General features: G+C 38.9%; 1 protein-coding gene across 3 annotated transcripts in view; it reads right to left on the reverse strand.

Moving 5' to 3' along the window:
- Nucleotides 1-652: 652 nt before the first annotated feature.
- The window catches only part of LOC126480938 (uncharacterized protein F13E9.13, mitochondrial), a 52,139-nt gene continuing 31,292 nt past the window's right edge, over nt 653-21,499 (reverse strand). For 2 of the 3 annotated variants that reach the window (XM_050104354.1, XM_050104355.1), the window contains exons 5-7: nt 9,701-9,828; nt 6,212-6,332; nt 653-789 (exon numbers count right to left, since the gene is read on the reverse strand). In XM_050104354.1, coding sequence (XP_049960311.1) covers nt 723-789; nt 6,212-6,332; nt 9,701-9,828 — 316 coding nt within the window. In that variant the 3' untranslated portion in view covers nt 653-722. Of the gene's footprint in view, nt 790-2,049; nt 2,170-6,211; nt 6,333-9,700; nt 9,829-21,499 lie in introns of all 3 variants that reach the window. The other variant, XR_007587481.1, reaches the window with a different exon arrangement.

Raw genomic sequence — 21,499 nt, forward strand, 5'->3', positions numbered from 1 at the left:
CATTGTCCTCGGTACTTACTACACCCAGTCTAACAAAAGTTGCAAAGGACAATCTCACAATATAAAACTAAAGTAATTTCAGAAATCATCTGTACCTGAAACACATCTTTGCCAATGGACATACGATATTGTTCGACAACACTAAAATCTTGACTACCATCTCGAATCACCTAGGCAGTGATATACAAGCCCTAAAGTTCCAGTACATACAGCAGCTTCATGTTGAATGCAGCATGTAACAGAGGTCTGGAGATTGAACAGTGGCATTTAGGGTAATGCAAACATCACAGTGGTGTTTCTGGCAGTCCTGTTTCAATGTTGACCACTGCCACAAGTAGGAAACGCCTACAGGAGTAGGAGGAGATCTTATTTGAGCATAAATTGGCTACCTGATTTTTGCATTGTGATGGTAAGACAGTAGTAATGATCTTTCGAAGCTTGTGTTTTAATTGTATTTGTTTTATGTGTCAACCATTTTAAATTTCCATCTATGTTGCTTTCTGCTTGTCAGCCATTTTTATAGCACCAATTGATAAGAGTTTCCACTTATTAAATCTTTCCAAATTGATGTAAAAGCTCAGAGACAGACAGCTGTAAATCCTATGTCTACTAGGGTCAGTAGGTTTGGTCACATAAAAAGGGAACCTCAGTATTCACATGTATAACACGGAAATATAATGTTCAGTGATTATGAGACAGCTCTTTTTATAATAGTGTAGTCATCATTGGTACTGCTTTATTTTCTCCATGAATCTTTGCACTCGTTCTGGATCAACAGCATTCTGCCACCTGCAAAAAATTAAATTGTCAAAATGATTACAGTATGTTTAAAACTGTAGAGCTCATCTCATAACTCCAAGCATAAATGTTTCACATGTCAACAAATTGCAACAAATCAGTCTCCACATATAAAAGAAATTCCCGACTCGCTGACTCGTCATTGCCCAGCCCAAACTGCTAAGGATACAAACTTAAAATATGATGGTGTGAATCTAATACTTTAGGCATCATTTAAGAAGGGATTGTTCAAAATTCCACTCCTAAGGGGGTAAAAGGCCTTTTTTGAAGCATGTCTCTATTAAGGTAATTTGGAAGCTAGAGCTATGAAAATTGGTATTTGGTTTCTCAATCGCTAGAGAGTGACAGTTGTTTTTAAAATAAATCATTATTAAAAACTTAGTAAAGCATTTTTAAGGCTACATTTAAGACAATTGGTATTTGACTTCTTGGTTGGAAAAAAAAGTATTTCAGAGATCTGAAATACTTTTTTTCCAACCAAGAAATTCAACCCCTTGATGGAGTGAAAAGTTTTACAAAATTATTTCATTATGAAAGCATTTTCAGAGCAAAACTATGAAATTTGTACTTGGCTTCTGCATTAGAAATAAAAAATACATGTTGCACTTGGTGGGTTTTTTTTTTAGCCCCTAAGGGGGTGAAATAATGGATGAAAATATTTAAGAAAATATTTCATTATATTAAAAAAATTTAAAGCTAATTCTATGAAAACTGGTATTTCACTTTTGATTAGATCTAAAGAAGTATGTCAGGGGATGAAAGTTTCTAAGGAAATATTACCACAAGAACGCATAAGGCGTAATTAACAAAAGCCTTGGACTTCAGCTACCAGAGCTGCTATTTGGTCAGAAGAACATTTGGACAAGACTGTGCTTCTATGGCCTTAATTAGCATGAAAAGTTTAGAAGGTATTGCAGTTTGTGAAGCAAAACAATAGAAATATGTGCAGGCCTTACAGTCTATGTAAGCGAAGTAACAGGCGCTAAGCTACTATTTACATACAAATTGCTAATGCTTCTATAACATTTGCAGTGCTACAGATGTGATCTTAATATTAATAAAAAGTATTTAAAATTCTTACAGAATAATTTGTCACAGTAGCACTTATTCTTGGGATAGTCATTTTTCATTGTTTTCTACATTTGTAATCACAAATTGGGGAAATTAAGGGTCAAACAGGGCGTATTTGCTTTGAAGCTGCTGTTTTTGAGTTAGACTACAGTATCAGTTGTCAATTAATATGTATTTTACCTGTACATCCATTTTAAGGAAGTGTAAAAGTCTTTGATCCATGAAAAAAGTTCTTTTTTTTTTCCCTTTGACAGTTCTATGTCTTTTCTGATGTTGTGAAACTCCATTCAGCCTTCTAAGCTGTGAATAAAATAATAATGTAATAGTTTGGGGCAAATGTTCTGTGACGGAGTGGGGAGTTGAAATTGTAGGAACTCTCAATGCACTAATTGTAAATAGAAATCAAAACGATTATATAATGGAGTTTCCTTTATTTTAGGGCAAAAGAAGCCAGTCATAAGTAGAAACAACTGAATCACAAAGCAGAAATTTGTTGCCCAGTGTGATAAAGAATATTTTATTAATTATTGTCAGATGTATCTAAATCTAAATTCTTATAATTTGAGGACAGTATTTCTGGGGCTCAAGATTCATATCCTGTAGCATCTCCCACTGGAGATCGTTTAGCATTCTTGTTATGCTTGCTATTCTAAATTACTCCCAAGTTTGTAAAGATCCCAGACTCGGCAATATACGAGGTGATTATAATGAAAGTTAAACTTTCAAACTGATGTAGAAATAACACCACTGGTCAGAATGATGTCAAATTGCAACAAGATTATCAGAGGAGGAGGAAAACTTATGCCAGAAAAAAAATAAATAGTTACAAAAAGTAGCAATAGAGGGCGCTGTAAACATAATAATTTAATAGTGGTTGACTACAAATGACTCGTACAACAATGCCTAAGGTATAAACTAACTGTACTACTCAGTGTGCATGGGTGTACAGGTGTGATACTGTTAGTTATGTAAACCCATCCACCACGGCAAGGTCATATCACATTGGATGGGAAAAATCGGTTTTTAATTGGCTTGAGGCCAAAAACCACATAAAAAGCAACAATCATATCGGTTCTTAACTGTCTCGAGGCCAAAAACCGCTTGAAAAGCACCAATCAATATCAAATTGGATTATTAATTTCCGTGTGAGTGGCACAAAACATGTTCAATATGCTGTCTACCGGTTTTCTGCAACAAGTTGAAATCGAGAAACAGCATATTCCACAACTGATCGAAGTGTTTCTGGGGCCACATTCAGAATGCATTGCACAATGTGTGCCTTCAGTGCAGCTGTGTTTTCAATCTGAACACTGGACACAACATTTGTCAGATACACAACATTGTCAGATAGCCCCACACAGATTAAGATCAGGTGATCTGGATGGCACGACTGTACGGAAATGGCAGCTGATGATTCTATCATTTCCAAAATGGCAGCTTCAGCAGCTGCTTAACTGGAATTGCAATGTGCAGAGGTGTGCCATCTTGTATAAAAACAATCCCACTCACACATCCAAGCTCTTGGAGGGTTGGAATAATGTGGTTGCACAAAAGTCACTCGTAGCTTACCAGTGACGGTACAGATAACAGGACCAGAAGCACCTGTCTTGTCGAAAAAATATGGCCCTATGATAAATGATGTCGTAAACCACACCACGCAGTGACCTTTTCAGGATGAAGTGGTACTGGTTGATTTGCGTGTGGAATTTCCATTAATCATATTCGACAATTCTGTGTATTGACAAATCTTGTCAGATGGAAGTGGGCTTCGTCTGTCCATTAAATCTTCCATGGCCAATCATTGTCCAGTTCCATGCAAGCAAGAAATTCTAAAGCAAAGGTCTCTCTTGCTGGCAGCTTAACAGGAAGCAACTCATGCGCATGTGTAATTTTCAATGGACAGCAAAGAAGCGTGTTTTGTAGGATTTCATGCAACCTGCTCGCATGTATGTCCAATGTTCGGGCAATTCTCCATGCACTAAATGTTTGCACACCGCCATTCTCCTCCTGCATTGCTGTGGCCACTGCTTCCACTGACATTGAATCAGTTCGTTTCCCTTGCGCGCTGAAAGAACCCGTCTTTTCGAATTCCCAAATCATTTTCTCCAGACCCACAGCAGTCATCGGACCAACACCTTTTTTCAAACCCTTCAGTGTCTGGAACTTCTGCAGAGCGACATGTGCACAGTCATCGTACTTGTAATACTTGTAATACAGCTTTACAAGCAGAGCATTGAGACAGTCATGGCAAATGTCGGAGATGCGAAAAGAGGAAAAGCCGTGTACCCAGCTTGTTTTCATTTATGTATTCTGACATATATAGCGCCATCTATTGATCAATTTTCGCGCTATTTTTTCCTTCTGCCATACATTTTCCCCCTTCTCCAATAATATTCCGTCGCAATTTGACATCATTCTGAGCAGTGGTGTTATTTCTACATCGTCTTGAAAGTTTAACTTAATTGAATTCACCCTGTATATTGCAATGGTATGATTCGTTTGGCCATTCCACCTTATATCACTCCGATTGGATACCCTGGGTATTTGATGGTTTAGAATGATTGGTTGACAGTTGGTAATCTAACACTATCAATCTATCACCTCCCCATTCCCCTCCTGTCACAAACCTCTATACTGTCATGTGATTGTAACTGCAACCATCAACACATACAGTGTTAAGAATTATTACAGACAAGAAAATACAATTTTAGATGTTTAGTTATTATTGCACTAGATCAACTATGCATGAGTAAAAATGCCATTTTTTTAATTATTATTATTTATGAACAAGGTGGCTTGGGGGCACAACACAGGCTAAGACTTTTTGTCAACATACATTGGGTAGAATCAACAGTGTCATATTGTGTAACTTTTGAAATTTTCCCGGCGTATTTCTTCTTCTAATTAGAAGTGTCATATTAATTTGTAAAGCGCTTTGTCACGTGTAGTTCCAATGAAAGTGTAACGTTCTATGAGTTGGAGTGTGTAATGTCAGAAATCTGAATGTGGTAGGGCAGCTTAGATAATCTGAAAAAGCTGTTTTCCCCATTTTGTCATTTGTGCACACAAACCACAAAACAAACTATTTACAGGAGTTGTGAATCCTCATTTAGTGCACATCTGCAAAATTACAGTCATTAATATCAGCATCACAGAGAAATCTTAGAAGATGCTGCAGAGGAAGGAGGAAGGCAGATTAATGAATGTTCTGGAGGAAGTTGGGATTTATAATGGCTCCAAAGAGCAGCCTGATCTCTTACTTCTTGACAAAAGCAGTTTTAGTCCGCTAAGGTGAAATATCATGACATAATGTGCTGTTGACTAGTAATTCTTAAATGTATATATGTTCCATGTTGTTTTTTCTGTCCACATCGACAGGCATTGTATAGCCACAGCTGCATTTTTACCTGCATGCGAATGATACAAGTTTATACACCATGTTACATGTGTCATTGATTACAGCTATCAACTCTATTGAAAGTATTCTCGCTGCAATGACATTTTGTGCTTTTAAACAGTTTGAATGCACAGCACTATAGCTGACTTAGGCAGCTATTGATTTATTTACAGACCATCAAGGGTGACAAAGCCTTCCAGGGACATTGTTATTTTTAACCTGTTTCTGTGTGGTAATTGACACCAAAACCTGTAAATGTGTGAATGTTAATGGACTGTAAACTGGTTATATATACTACTGTTATCCTATTATGTTTCTCTTGCTGTGTTGTATTATTATGTTTTTAGATGTCTAACAATGGCACAAAGCCAAAATTACAATAGAGCAATAAAAAAGTTAAAAGTTTAAAATGCTGTCATTTAAAGTTGCATAAAAATTCTTATTTCTACCTGTAAAAATCCCAACAAACAGCTGATCCCTCAAGGTACTTACCTTAAGACCATGAAATGATTACAAGGGTGTCTTACAAGCAAAACATTTTCTGCAGCATGTACCTTTTTGTGTACTTTACTATGCCAATAAATTAAGTGAAAGGAAGAATTTGAATCTTCACTCAGAATTTCTGTACTGGTCCAGAGCAGCTGCTTGTTTTAACAAATTTGGCGGAATATGGCTGCATTACAAAAAATGAGTCCAGTACGTGAATATTGTTGGGCTTCATTGTATGGTAATCACTTTTGAGAGAGAAACCATAAAAATGATAACAGTGAAGACAAAACATTCTCTGTTTGATAGTGATATGATTACACTTTCAGACATGCAGACACTCATCCTCATCCTTTAAGAAGTTATAAAATAGGGAGTAAGGGTGTAATTATATGTGAGTTGTCACTGTAACTAGAAAAACATTTGTATTACAATGGAGGCATAAAATTTGCAACTTACCTTCCGTCTTTCTTGAAATGTGAACCAACAATCAATCCATCAGAGTTCATATATTTCTTAACATTTTCATCTGTTACTCCAGAGCCAATTAACACTGGGCCTTTTGCCGACTGCTTTGCAGCTGAAATGTAAAATTCAAATATATTTCTGTGCTATGTAGACACTGCTCCATTTTAAGTAATGTTCTTAATCTGTTTGAATTCTGTTACTGGTATACAAAGGAATTTAAAAGTGGCCATAATTTCTTTGTTAACTGTTTTACATAGTTGAGTTTGCACATATGGTTGGAGTAACCCTACACAAAATTGCTGCTCAACATATTAACAATTAAAAATGAAATTCTTTCATCACTTTGAAACAATTTCGTTGAAAATATCAGCTGTGGACTGTTGTATCCACTTATTCACCACCACTGTCACCTAGTGTGAATCATTAATTAGTTTCCCCAAAGACTGGTATAATTAATGACAAACAGGTACGTGTCAGAGAGCACCTGATCTCAGCTGTGCAGGGAACCAACGATCACCCAAACATTCTCTTTCAAACAGTTATGTAATTGTTCAGTGCCTAAATGAATTGAGACCACTTTCAAAATCTTATGCAATCTCTTCCTCAAAATCGCTTCTGTCTCAAGGTACCACCTGACGTTAAGGATGTTGTATAGCTATCTGAGAAGGCAGCATCCTTTAGGCACCCTGTAAGAGACGAGTGGGCAGGACCCCACATTTCTTCTATTGTCTCTTACTGTCCTATTTATATATCGAAGAAGCAATGACAAAAGTGAAAGAAAGGTTCATAAGTGAGACTGTTGTCATTAGCAATGACATGGCTGACATCAATAAAAATAAAGAAATTCAGGACCTGTGTAATGGAATGAGTAGTTGATCGAGCGCAAAATATAGATTGAGAATAAACCGAAGAAAGACTAAAGTAATGGGTAGAGGAAATGAAATTAATGATAACTTTAACACCAAAATTAGAACAGTAGAGGCGAAAGAATACATCCCAGCTTTATACCCTTCCTAATGCAAGAACTGCATTCTTGATATTATATTCTTATTGATCCCATCCTTGTCACCAATGTAGGGTCCTGCCCACTCGACTCTTACAGGATACCTAAAGGGCGCTGCCTTCTTGGATAGCTATACAGCAATTCAAGCAAATCGCATTAATAGTTTTTATTGCAATAAAGAAGACTGACAATACTCAACTTTGGATTTACAACGAGTTGTCGCAAGCGATGAGCGACATGCAAATAAGTCGGTGTTCTTCACTATATACAGTGTCCATGTAAGCAATGGATATGAATCTCTAATAACTGCTCCACTAGTGTGCATCTTCTATTGTCCGGCCAAGGATTGCAGGAGCAGTGGTTATATTCTCTTCAGATAGGGGTCGCTCCTGTTTTGGAGCCATCCTAGTCAGCAGGCTATTGGCTGATGTCATCTCACAGCCTCCTCTGCTCTCGCATTCTTCACCTCTGTGCTGTCGCTTGTCGATATGCCGGAAAGGACACAGCTGAATTTTAGAAACTCAAGGCGTATGACACTCTTGTCTCCCCGAGGAACAGTCTCCGTGACTAGCTGTGCCAACTGTATTCTCTTAACTTATTAGGCCTAGTGGTTCTCTCAACTGATTCTTTGTTTTTGGAGCACAAAGATTACAGTCATGTCATTACATTGGTACAATGTGTGCCCTATTGTCTTCAAATGCTTCAATCAGATCAGAACAGGCTTTCATCATATCACTCCTCAGATCAGGTGTCAACTGCCAAGGTACACACTTTGCACACAGTTTCTGATACCCCCCAAGCTTTCCACACTTTCTGTAAGCATGGTTCCACTGTCTGTGCACATAATCTCATCCACTTGTTGACAGTTTAAGTCAGCAGTTCTATTTCATGATTTCACAAGGCACTGTTTCTCTTACCCCTTGTGTAAACTTCTTTGTGTAATTGTGCACATTGCTTTTATCATTGGTAACATCTCTGTACATATTCTGCCTTCAGTGGGCAACTGACAGCCTTCAGCATTTCTTTGCAAGAAACTCAAAGACGCCACTTTGTTTCTGATTTGAACTGTTATTCATCTGCAAATAAAATTCAAAAAAAGTGTTCTTACACATGAAAAAACCATACAATAATTTGTGTAGTTTCAACAGCCTACATCTTTTACTAAAGAAGTTATGACCATTTTTTTAAATTGCTTTTTGGACATCCTCAAAGAAATCGGGTTTATTTGTTGACATTGGGCCTAATATATTCTCACTGTGAACTATCTGTTCAGGATCCTCAAATGTGAATGCATTTTAAAATGCAGTATTGAATTTTTCATCTTTACCTCACGCCTTCAATTTCAGCACCAGACTGATCCACAAGAGACGTGATGGAAGGTTTTGACCCTTTCGTAGGCTTTACATAGGTCCAGAACAAGATACAGGTTATGACAGTGAAAATAGTTGTAGCTTGCATGGATAGCCCTTCTCACTAATGCTACTAATTTTTCTTTTTCATTTCCCCTGTAGTATACTGTTTTGTAGGGGATGTAGCAGTTTTGTTTCCACATCATTAAGCCATGTTGGGTATCTGCTATCATTCCACACCTTACTTGTTGCTTATTTATTTACAGTGCAATTTATGATGTGTTTGAGCTTTAGTTACAGTTCTGCATTTGATAGATTTGAACTAATTGTTCTTTGTTCATGTTTTAAGTGGGACCCTAGAGACTGTCTATCACTCCTACCAAAGAGCAATTCTCTTCTGACCTTTTTTTTTAATGTTTTTCCTTTGGTGACCATTGTTACTTTAATAGAGCCATGATCACTAATCCCTGTCCTGCGTACAATAGACTTAACTCTTAACATTCCTTCCATTTGATAGCCACCCTAGCAGTTGAAGCTGGCAGCAGTGGATTTAGCTGAGTCAATATTTACAGTATACCCTTGACTCACTGATTTTAAGTCCCATACGTAACAATCTTGCCCCATGCTTGTGGTTTTGATTTATATGTGAAGATCATGTTCAGTCTGTCCTATGTATACCTGTTACCCAGACAGGCAGTAAAAGTTCTGAAAACATTATGGTCACATGACACACTGAACTGTTTGATTTATTGATGTGAAAGGTATTTATCTCTCTAGCATAGTGGGTAAAACTAACTTACCAAATATATTTTGAGCAATCAGTTTTCACATGGAAACTTCTGCAGACTGCCGCAAATTCCATACAAATTTATATGTAGTGATGACAGTGAGAAATGTTCCCAGAAAATCTACTCTACCGAGTCAAAATGTGACTGAACAAATGTTCATGAAAGCCAATGCAGTCACAACAAGTTAATGGAACAGTTTTCTTCACTACTCAAAGCAAACTACAAAGCACCTTCGTCATTCAGGTATTTGAAAGCAACATTCAGCTCTTTTATAATTTCATATACATACTTATTTTATTCTTTAAAAATAACTTGTTGGAAAAAGGAAAACTTAACTTACCTTTAAAGTGATCATCATCAACTGGTTCTCCAGTAGCAGAACCTGTTATGATGACACCATCAGACATGAAAAATTCTGCTGCTTTAATAGTCTCATCAAGACTTATATCTGCTGTTATTGCATGAGCACTGCAGTAAAAGATGTACTTTAATAAGATTTTACACTTTTACTTGTGTAAACAGAAGTAAAATGCACTGTCATAATTCATATAATTGTTCTAACATCAAAAAACATAGTTGTTAGTAAAATAAAATAATTATCACCAAACTAAAGCCATGCACAGCTGTGTTTCTTATATATTACTTGGCCCAGGGTGAAAAAGCTGCTATATTACACTATCTGAAAATTTCCAACATACCATACAAAATCAACTGAAACTACATTACACTTACAGATAAATAATATGGACTGCGACGTGGAAACTTCCTGATTTTGTGAAACAGGAAGTATTGGTGATATTAATTTAATTCTCTTTTCTCTACATAAAGGTACATTTAAAGTGGCCTCCATTCTGCTCAATGAAGTTGGAGGGTCAAAATCAGGAGTTTTGGTCCACTTGTCCAGCATGTCTCTGTCTATGTTGCCAATAGCAGCATGAATATTATGCATCTCACCCAGGGTCTGTGAGCGACTGTTATACACCAAAGATTTAAGATAGCCCCATAAGAAAACGTTACAGGGAGGGTAAATCTGGCAACCATGCTGGCCACTGAAGATTGCTCCTCAAAGAGATGAAACAGTTGGGGAAGTGTTCATGCAAGAGTGTCACTGATGTTCATGCCGTGTGAGCCATGGAGCTGTCTTGTTTGAACCATTTCTTCAAATTTGAGAAGAAAAAAAAAAACACTCAATCATCTGGACATAACATTTAGAAGGGACTGTAACTGCCCTATCATTCTCTTTAAAAACTGTGGGCCAGTAATGCCAATTTCTGATAATGCACACCAAACAGTCACATGTTCTGTATTGTAGGGACTGCTTGTGAAGTTCTCAGGAGATTCGTGCCACTGCAATATCACGTTTTGCTTATTCACACATCCAGACAAATGCAAATGTGCCTCATTGCTGAAGAACACAACGGTGTCATGAGGCAGGTTTTCAATCAAGGCTTCGCATGCATTTTTTCATGAAACAAAATTGTGTGGATTAAATGTGCACACCACTGCCAGTTTGTATGGATGAAATTTCAAGTTTTCGTGAAGAATTCATCTCACTGTGTGATCCGAAACTGCAAGAGCAGCTGCAAGTTTGTGTGCAGATTGTGTGGAGGAATTCAAAATTGCCAGCCTTATTTTTTCAAAGTTTTCTGGTGCCCTCGTGGTTCTCGAAGGTCCTGTTTTCTTTTTATACACACTACCAGTATCCATATACATGTCTACTCACTTTTCTATACACTACCAGTACTCATAAACATGTCCACCCACATAATAATCGAGTTTCAATAAGGAACACAGCCAGCAGGCATGATATTAAACCATTCCATGAATGCACGCTGGGTTGCGTTGATCGAATGGCCATTTCAAAAGTAAGTCACCATGGCAAACACACAGCCCTCTCTCACCCACTGCATAATCACAACTAAACTAACCTTCAAAAAAATGTTAGGTCCCACCCTTTTGAATGCTTTCAACGCCACACAACAATGAATAACAGCCACTGTGTGGTGTGCATTTCAAATGAGAAAGTTTCAGTATTGTGCCCTGTACAAAGCATATTATCAGTCATTATTATTTATTATCATTTTTCAAATAAATCTGTTGTTGGGATCTTCTGATGTTGTTTATGATTGGAAATAATATGAAACTTGTTTCATCTTTTCACTAATCTTATTATGTCTCGATAGTTATGTTGCACTCAGGTTTTATTATTATATGTTGAAATTAGCAGGAGCTGGGATATTAGTTTAATTACATTTTCGTATTCAGGCCTGAAAAATCACCACCCCATTTAGTGGCTGGGAAATATAGAAGTAAGAAAATCAAAAATATCAAAATATACAGAAAAGATATAATTCTACTCACCGTAAAGATGACATGTTGAGTTACTGACAGGCACAACAAAAAGACACTTATACATTAGCTTTGAGCCAAAGCCTTTATCAGAAAAGGAAACACACACACATTCACACAAGCAAGCACATCTCACACACCCATGACCCCCATCTTCAGCAGCTCAAACTGACACGCCAGTCCAATCTACTGGACATGGTGGTCATGTGTACGTGGGGTGCACTGGTCCAAGCTGCTGGAAATGGCAACCATGTGTGCATGAAATGTGCATGCTTGTGTGAATAAACAAAGATTATGAGACTTACCAAACAAAAGTGCTGGCAAGTCGATAGACACACAAACAAACACAAACATACACACAAAATTCTAGCTTTCGCAACCAACGGTTGCTTCGTCAGGAAAGAGGGAAGGAGAGGGAAAGACAAAAGGATGTGGGTTTTAAGGGAGAGGGTAAGGAGTCATTCCAATCCCGGGAGCGGAAAGACTTACCTTAGGGGGAAAAAAGGACGGGTATACACTCACACACACTAACATATCCATCCGCACATACACAGACACAAGCAGACATTTGTAAAGGCAAAGAGTTTGGGCAGAGATGTCAGTCGAGGCGGAAGTAAAGAGGCAAAGATGTTGTTGAAGGACAGGTGAGGTATGAACGGCGGCAATACATATATATTTGTGTGTGTGTGTGTGTGTGTTTGTTTCCTTCCCTGATGAAGGCTTTGGCTCAAAGCTAATGTGTAAGAGTCTTTTTGTTTGCCTGTCTGCAACTCATCATGCTATCTTTACGGTGAGTGGCCATCTATATTTTCCATATATTGTTGGTATTCCAATCTGGAGTTCCCACTGCTCTCAGGTTTTATCACACCACTCTTCCATTATTGTAGGTTAGGTAAGCCAATTAGAGTGGTAGAATGACTGCAGCTGCCAAAAGGTTGCATTTTTTGCCCTATAGTATTTCATGGCTTTGTCATAGACTGTGACGTTACTGTAAGGTAACATATTTCCATTGTTAGCACATGAGGTTGTAAATTTCACTATTACTGTACAGTATTCACACTATATCAATGATATTAGCTTTATATTTAAAACATTTGTGGATAAATGTGAATGTGTTTTCTAAATTTGTCTTGTATTCTGCTCACTGCAAACATACATAAAGTTGCACCTGCACTGCAGGTGTTTCAATATGGCTGCAGAACAATCATCCTCTGTAAAAACAACTGTTCAAAGCTGATGTCCTGTTGGGTGATGACGACATTGGTATAAAAATTTCAAAATCACCTCTGTTGATATAAAAAAATTTCCATATATTGTCTTTCCATTTCAGCTGCACACACACACACACACACACACACACACACACACACACAAAGTATTATTTTTTGTAGTCTCCTTCTTGAACCCAGCTGGAAAACACTTGAGCACTTGACACAACAAGAGGATATCCACCCTGATCATCATACATCCCCCCTGTGAACCATGGACCTTGCCGTTGGTGGGGAGGCTTGCGTGCCTCAACGATACAGATGGCCGTACCGTAGGTGCAACCACAACAGAGGGGTATCTGTTGAGAGGCCAGACAAACGTGTGGTTCCTGAAGAGGGGCAGCAGCCTTTTCAGTAGTTGCAGGGGCAACAGTCTGGATGATTGAATGATCTAGCTTTGTAACACTAACCAAAATGGCCTTGCTGTTCTGGTACTGCGAACAGCTGAAAGCAAGGGGAAACTACACCCGTAATTTTTCCCAAGGGCATGCAGCTTTACTGTATGATTAAATGATGATGGCGTCCTCTTGGGTAAAATATTCCAGAGGTAAAACAGTCCCCCATTTAGATCTCCGGTTGGGGACTACTCAAGAGGTTGTCGTTATCAGGAGAAAGAATACTGGCGTTCTGCGGATCAGAGCATGGAATGTCAGATCCCTTAATCAGCCAGGTAGGATAGAAAATTTAAAAAGGGAAATTGATAGGTTAAAGTTAGATACAGTGGGAATTAGTGAAGTTCGGTGGCAGGAGGAACAAGACTTTTGGTCAGGTGAATACAGGGTTATAAATACAAAATGAAATAGGGGTAATGCAGGAGTAGGTTTAATAATGAATAAAAAAAATAGGAGTATGGGTAAGCATAGTGAACGCATTATTGTGGCCAAGATAGACATGAAGCCCACGTCTACTACAGTCGTACAAGTTTATATGTCACCTAGTTCTGCAGATGATGATGAAATTGATGAAATGTATCAGGAGATAAAAGAAATTATTCAGGTGGTGAAGGGAGAAGAAAATTTAATAGTCATGGGTGACTGGAATTCGAGAGTAGGAAAAGGGAGAGAAGGAAACATAGTAGGTGAATATGGATTGGGGCTAAGAAATGAAAGAGGAAGCCGCCTGGTAGAATTTTGCGCAGAGCATAACTTAATCATAGCTAACACTTGGTTCAAGAATCATGAAAGAAGGTTGTAGACATAAAAGAACCCTGGAGATACTAAAAGGTATCAGATAGATTATATAATGGTAAGATAGAGATTTAGGGACCAGGTTTTAAATTGTAATACATTTCCAGGGGCAGATGTAGACTCTGACCACAATCTGTTGGTTATGAACTGTAGATTAAAACTGAAAAAACCGCAAAAAGGTGGGAATTTAAGGAGATGGGACCTGGATAAACTCAAAGAACCAGAGATTGTACAGAGTTTCAGGGAGAGCATAAGGGAACAATTGACAGGAATGGGGGAAAGAAATACAGTAGAAGAAGAATGGGTGGCTTTGAGGGATGAAATAGTGAAGGCAGCAGAGGATCAAATAGGTAAGAAGACGAGGGCTAGTAGAAACCCTTGGGTAACAGAAGAAATATTGAATTTAATTGATGAAAGTAGAAAATATAAAAATGCAGTAAATGAAGCAGGACAAAGTAAACATAAATATCTCAAAAAGATATCGACAGGAAGTGCAAAACGGCTAAGCACGGAGGGCTAGAGGACAAATGTAAGGATGTAGAGGCTTATCTCACTAGGGGTAAGATAGATACTGCCTACAGGAAAATTAAAGAGACCTTTGGAGAAAGGAGAACCACTTGCATGAATATCAAGAGCGTTGAGGGAAACCCAGTTCTAAGCAAAGAAGGGAAAGCAGAAAGGTGGAAGGAGTATATAGAGAGTCTATACAAGGGCGATGCACTTGAGGACAATATTATGGAAATGGAAGAGGATGTAGATGAAGATGAAATGGGAGATACGATACTGCGTGAAGAGTTTGACAGAGCACTGAAAGACCTAAGTCGGAACAAGGCCCCGAGAGTAGACAACATTCCATATTCCATTAGAACTGCTGACGGCCTTGGGAGAGCCAGTCCTGACAAAACTTTACCATCTGGTGAGCAAGATGTATGAGACAGGCGAAATACCCTCAGACTTCAAGAAGAATATGATAATTCCAATCCCAAAGAAAGCAGGTGTTGACAGATGTGAAAATTACCGAACTATCAGTTTAATAAGTCACAGTTGCAAAATACTAATGCGAATTCTTTACAGACGAATGGAAAAACTGATAGAAGCCGACCTTGGGGAAGATCAGTTTGGATTCCGTAGAAATGTTGGAACACGTGAGGCAATACTGACCCTACGACTTATCTTAGAAGAAAGATTAAGGAAAGGCAAACCTACATTTATAGCATTTGTAGACTTAGAGAAAGCTTTTGACAATGTTGATTGGAATACTCTCTTTCAAATTCTGAAGGTGGCAGGGATAAAACACAGGGAGCGAAAGGCTATTTACAATTTGTACAGAAAGGAGATGGTAGTTATAAGAGTCGAGGGGTATGAAAGGGAAGCAGTGGTTGGGAAGGGAGTGAGACAGTGCTGTAGCCTATCACTGATGTTATTCAATCTGTATATTGAGCAAGCAATAAAGGAAACAAAAGAAAAGTTCGGAGTAGGTATTGAAATCCATGGAGAAGAAATAAAAACTTTGAGGTTCGCCGATGACATTGTAATTCTGTCAGAGACAGCAAAGGACCTGGAAGAGCAACTGAAGGGAATGGACAGTGTCTTGAAAGGCGGATATAAGATGAACATCAACAAAAGCAAAATGAGGATAATGGGATGTAATCAAATTAAGTCGGGTGATGCGGAGGGAATTAGATTAGGAAATGACACACTTAAAGTAGTAAAGGAGTTTTGCTATTTGGGGAGCAAAATAACTGATGATGGTCGAAGTAGAGAGGATATAAAATGTAGAATGGCAATGGCAAGGAAAGCGTTTCTGAAGAAGAAAAATATGTTAACATCATGTATAGATTTAAATGTCAGGAAGTCGTTTCTGAAAGTATTTGTATGGAGTGTAGCCACGTATGGAAGTGAAACATGGATGATAAATAGTTTAGACAAGAACAGAATAGAAGCTTTCAAAATGTGCTGCTACAGAAGAATGCTGAAGATTAGGTGGGTAGATCACATAACTAATGAGGAGGTATTGAATAGAATTGGGGAGAAGAGGAGCTTGTGGCACAACTTGACTAGAAGAAGGGATCGGTTGGTAGGACATGTTCTGAGACATCGAGGGATCACCAATTTAGTATTGGAGGGCAGCGTGGAGGGTAAAAATCGTAGAGGGAGACCAAGAGATGAATACACTAAGCAGATTCAGAAGGATGTGGGCTGCAGTAGGTACTGGGAGATGATGAAGCTTGCACAGGATAGAGTAGCATGGGGAGCTCCATCAAACCAGTCTCAGGACCGAAGACCACAACAACAACATACATCTCAAAAGCAGTGTCCCTCTAGTACTCTCTTCCTAGCCAGTGTTCTGCATACCACTCGCAGTCTCCACTCCTGTCTAACAAACTCATCCTAGCCTCTTTCCTTAACTTCCCAATCTCAGCACATTTCACACACACACACACACACACACATACACACATATTACCAGAAGTACAGTCATAACCAAACACCTCACAGTCCCATCCACAGTTTGGTCATAAAATTGCCAGATTCTCTCTCAGCTCTGAAGACTTTAATTCTAACAAAATGTCTGACATTCAGCCCCACTTATAAATTTAACCATTCTACCCCAATTTAAAATCTTCTTCCATTTACCCTGCAAATGTCTCTTGCTTACACTGTACCAAACCACAAGCAGCTAAGTGATCTTTAACCCTGCTGGGTACAGTTCCAACCCTACGAATCCTCACCCTACTCCCCAAAACTATCCTCTGCAGGTATTCCAGAGATTCTTCAGTTCAGCACTGCATCACAGTCATTCCAGAGAAGCATCTCTGAAACCTTTAACCTAACTATATCTGACTTTTGTGTCATTTGTGACATGAAAATAAACTTCTCTATTATCATCATTCCAGATGACAAATGTTCCACAGTAGTGGTACTTGAGCACAGGTAGGAAATGTGTGGCAGAGGAGCAGCATCTAAACTCATACACATTGACGCACAAAAATGTTCATCATGACCTCATTTTCTGTATCCCAACCAAGCTGCATAAAATTGTCAATACCCTAAACTCCTCATAAGATCTCAGAGCTGACTCAGTAGAACTCCTTAATACCCCTGTCACTCTGTGACATGCTCCGAAGTCCCCATGAATGCACACATTTGGTCATTTTGTAAACTCAGTAGTGTCCATGGTGCCTTCATCGTATTCCACATCAACCCTGATGGCAATAGAAAGAATTTTGGCAATTGTTTCTCCAAATGTTAGAGAAGTTGAACTCAAATCATCAGGAAACTGAAGCCAGGATGAATCATTCATTGGGAAACTGAAGTAACTGATGGTAACTTTGTGATACAAATCATGCAGTGATTGCAGTAAACTGCAAAAGCTCTAACACATTGGCATCTCTGACCTCTCATGCAGTGCCTCCCCTTCTACACAAAGTTTTTTTTTTTTGCCCCTTCAAACCCATTCCCAGCCCCTAAAACCTTCCCTGTTACCGATAAGACATCTGCTCTTTACATTGACACATGCATATAGCTCCACTGCACTTGAAACCTATCTCCCCAGTGCCCACTTACACTCTTCATAAGAGATACTACCATCATCATCTATGTCATGGGTTATGCTTTTGTCCTGTTTCAGTTCAGAAATCCATTTCTCCCTGTGGTCTTTACAAACATCTTTTTTTCCTATCAGTCTCTTGTTTTGGTCATTCACTGCCCATTCAAAGGACATGGTTGAGCCATTTTTGGCTTTTGACATTAAAAAATACCTAGCAAATAACATACATCTACCACTTTCAGAACACATAAATATATCTCCAGCTCCTTTTCACCTGATATCTTCTCTGCTAATTGTCATCCAACAACTACCAACATCAACAACAAAGCCATGTGACCTCTGCCCCCTTGTTACCTAATATCATGCAGGCCCTGAATTGAGATCATTGTTCTGTAATATCCTTCCAACACTTCTAGGGTTGCTTACATTTACCCTCCTAACCTTCATAATATCTTTGTCCAACTCTATGACATTCTCAGACCACCATCTGTATGCCAAGCTCCCTGCTTCTGAAATGGATCTCATTGTAAAACTTGTTCCATGCACTCATCCACTACCACCTACTCCAACCCACTACTAGCAAAACATACATTAAAGTCAGAGCCACATGCAAAGGCAATTAAGTCATTTAACAGCTCATGTGTAAATACCCCCATCTTACTGGCACGAACAGACAAATGGTTCCCAATGTGAGCATCCAATATGCAGTTAAAGTGCATGCTGTACAGCTGGATTTAAGAGACTCAAGTGCCTGCTGTACTGCATAAACCATTTGGATCCTCTCACCCAGCACCAATATTCCTGACCTCTCCAGATAAGTATGTGCCCTCCAACATACCCTCTCATTTAACCAACCTCCTGGACTCAATCTACATTAGTCTACGCTTCTCTTATTTTCTCCTTGAGTGTTCGTTAGAAATTTTATTTATTTTTTTAATTACTATATCATAAATTCTAGTCCATTAATATCTAATAAGAAATCCTAATATGAAATCAGTGTTATCAGCAGATAATTGAGACATAACCATAAATGGCAGTTATTTGGCTTGACCTACATGGTGCTGGGTATGGCATTTCATGGAACTATCTCTGTTTATTTCATGTGCATGTTGTGATCCCCGCGGCAAAACAGATGCTACCAGCATAATTCAACAAACTTATAATATATATGCTGGCTGATGAACCCTTAGTGGTATCACTGTCTCAGCTGGTAATGTCACCTGATTGGTCTGTTCCACTACCCCTGCATAGGCATCATGGGAGGTGGGGGAGGCGGAGGGGAGTGAGGTGACATGACAGGACGAATGGTGTCAAGCCTACTGCTCTGCACATCTGCCCTCTGGATGTGTCTAGGTGCTTCATTCTGTTGGTGTGGACTCACGGTTGACTGTTGTCAAAAGGACAGGAGTCCACTTCCATGAGAGGCTATAGATGCTTGTGGGAGACCTTTCCTCAGCACTGTACTAGAGAACAATAGTGAGGATGGACCTTACATCAACACAAGGCAGGCACAGATGGAGTGGCCTATGCCAGCTGGTACACTGAGCAACAATCGTGGCTGGCGGCTGGATGGGTGCTGTCTCTCAGTTGTCCTGGGTGTCTGCTCTGCACGGTGTCATGGCTCAAAGTGATTCCTGTGGCAGATTATGTGGTTCAGACCAGCAGCAATTTTGGGCATTTTATGCTCTCTGTTTTGAATGATGACACCCTGCATCCATCAGGGTGCGCAGCTCGAGGTGTGCAGCTCAGAGTGTGGCACCAGATAGAGGAACCTAATCAACAATACTGGCTGGTGCACACTCTTTGAGCCCACTGAGCCAGGCACAGGAGATCAACAGCATGCAGTACCCAAACCCATTGTAGCTGTACTACTGAGATGCTGCCATTCACTAGGGTAGACTGCTAGGTGGCGAAGAAGCTTGTCAGGGCAGAAGAGTCAAGTGAGTAACATCTGTTTAGTAGTGTCAAGAGCTCAGACAGTGTTACAAGAAATAACTTGCAGAGAATAATGAACTGAGAGGATCAATGAAAAAAGATGTAGAATATGTGCATATGAAGATAAAGCAGCGTAGCAAAGTGTGAGACCTTAAGGCTCCTCTGGAACAAGAGCTGAGGTGGAAGATGTATCCTGTGACTACTTATCATTCACCCCTCTGAATCAGTGCTAGGATATGACATAAAGAAAAAATTATTCAATTTATTATGAGTGATAAGGATAATTAACACAGATTTCAGGTGTAGGGAGGTAAGATTTGAGATTCATGTCTGAACCAGTGTGGAGCATTCAGAGGAATACCAAGTAGGTTCCTGTCTTGTGGAGATCATATAAAAGTTCATGAATAGCAGAGAACCAAGGATGAGTCTGTGTAATTTGCAGTTGTCTTCAAATTACTGAAGACTCACTGCACAGGGTAATATTTCTGGCAGTTTGGGGTTGAATGTGGGTGAAAATCTGTGTATTGCTACTAATATTGCCTTGTAGATACTGTACACAGTGGGAGAGGAGGGTTGTACATAAACATATTTGTCAATAAATGCTTATCCAGTTTTTTAGTCAACCTTGGCACCATCAATATATATTCGACTGAAGGTTGTGTAGTCATAGAGGACCAAATACAACCTACAACAATGAATATTGATCTCTGATGCCACAGTGGAAATTAATTCATATTACAGGATGAGGAAAAGGCTAAAGATGGAGCTCTCATCTGCGGCATACACTGGAAGGCAAGTTATCATGGGGGCAAAGAACAGTTCCCATTGCATGTCTTTTAGACCAACCACTGCTGTTCACCCTGTTTTCAAATGATTCATAAGAAGATAGATGTTGGGTTTTTGGAAAAGTGTCATATAACAGGGATGTTATGACCTAAAATAAATTTTACCCACATAATTATTTAATAGTTGTTGGTGGCATATCTTTAAAGGTGTAACATCTGCTTCAACAGGAAGACATTTAATAGGGCTTATGTGTAAAGCTCCAATCCCAAGATGGACTCACTCACGTTGCACAGGGCCTAATAGGTCTAAAACAGAAGGAGCTGATGCCCCATAAGCAACACATTCATATTGTTATCAAGTTAACAAACAACTGGTAAAATTTTACTCCTCCTGAAAAAAAATGTTTCCAATGAATTATAGGATGTTTAATTTCCCCCATACAGTCTGTCTGTCTTTAGCAATTTTATGTGAGGTAACCATGTCAATTTGTGATCAAACGGAGTCCTAAAAAGTTGAAGTCATAAAACTTAGTGAGGGTTCAAAGACACGAATTAATAATTCGGGAATTCATAAAACACCTGCCCCATAAAAGCTCATATAATTGAGAAATCATGGCTAGTTGGTAGGCAGTCAAGTTTAAGTTATGTTATCGATGTTAATCGGAGTCTTGAACCTATTCTGGATTCATTGTTTTGGATTTTTTGTTAGCGGTGCTCCTGAAGCATCATGTGGCAGCGAAAGAATGCCTTATAATTAAACTGTATTATCACAAGTAGCCACAGACTCTACAGTGCCATTCGTCGCACCATGGAGCACCTCTGTGACAAAGGTCCATGACGATGGTCAATGCTGAACTAAGAGTGTTGAATTAAGTAAAGGAAGATACCGTCAATAGCCTTGGAACAGTTCTGTCATGCCTGTATTACTAACAAATTGTAACTTGAGTTGTGAATTCAAGTCCGTTTGTAATATGACAAATAAAACCAGATAATCTTCCCGAACAACTGAATAGTTCTTCTTTGTAAAAAGGAATTTTCAGAAAGAACTTCTGGAAAAAGAGGGAT

This window comes from Schistocerca serialis, chromosome 5, assembly GCF_023864345.2.
Source record: "Schistocerca serialis cubense isolate TAMUIC-IGC-003099 chromosome 5, iqSchSeri2.2, whole genome shotgun sequence".
NCBI classification, from domain to species: domain Eukaryota; kingdom Metazoa; phylum Arthropoda; class Insecta; order Orthoptera; family Acrididae; genus Schistocerca; species Schistocerca serialis.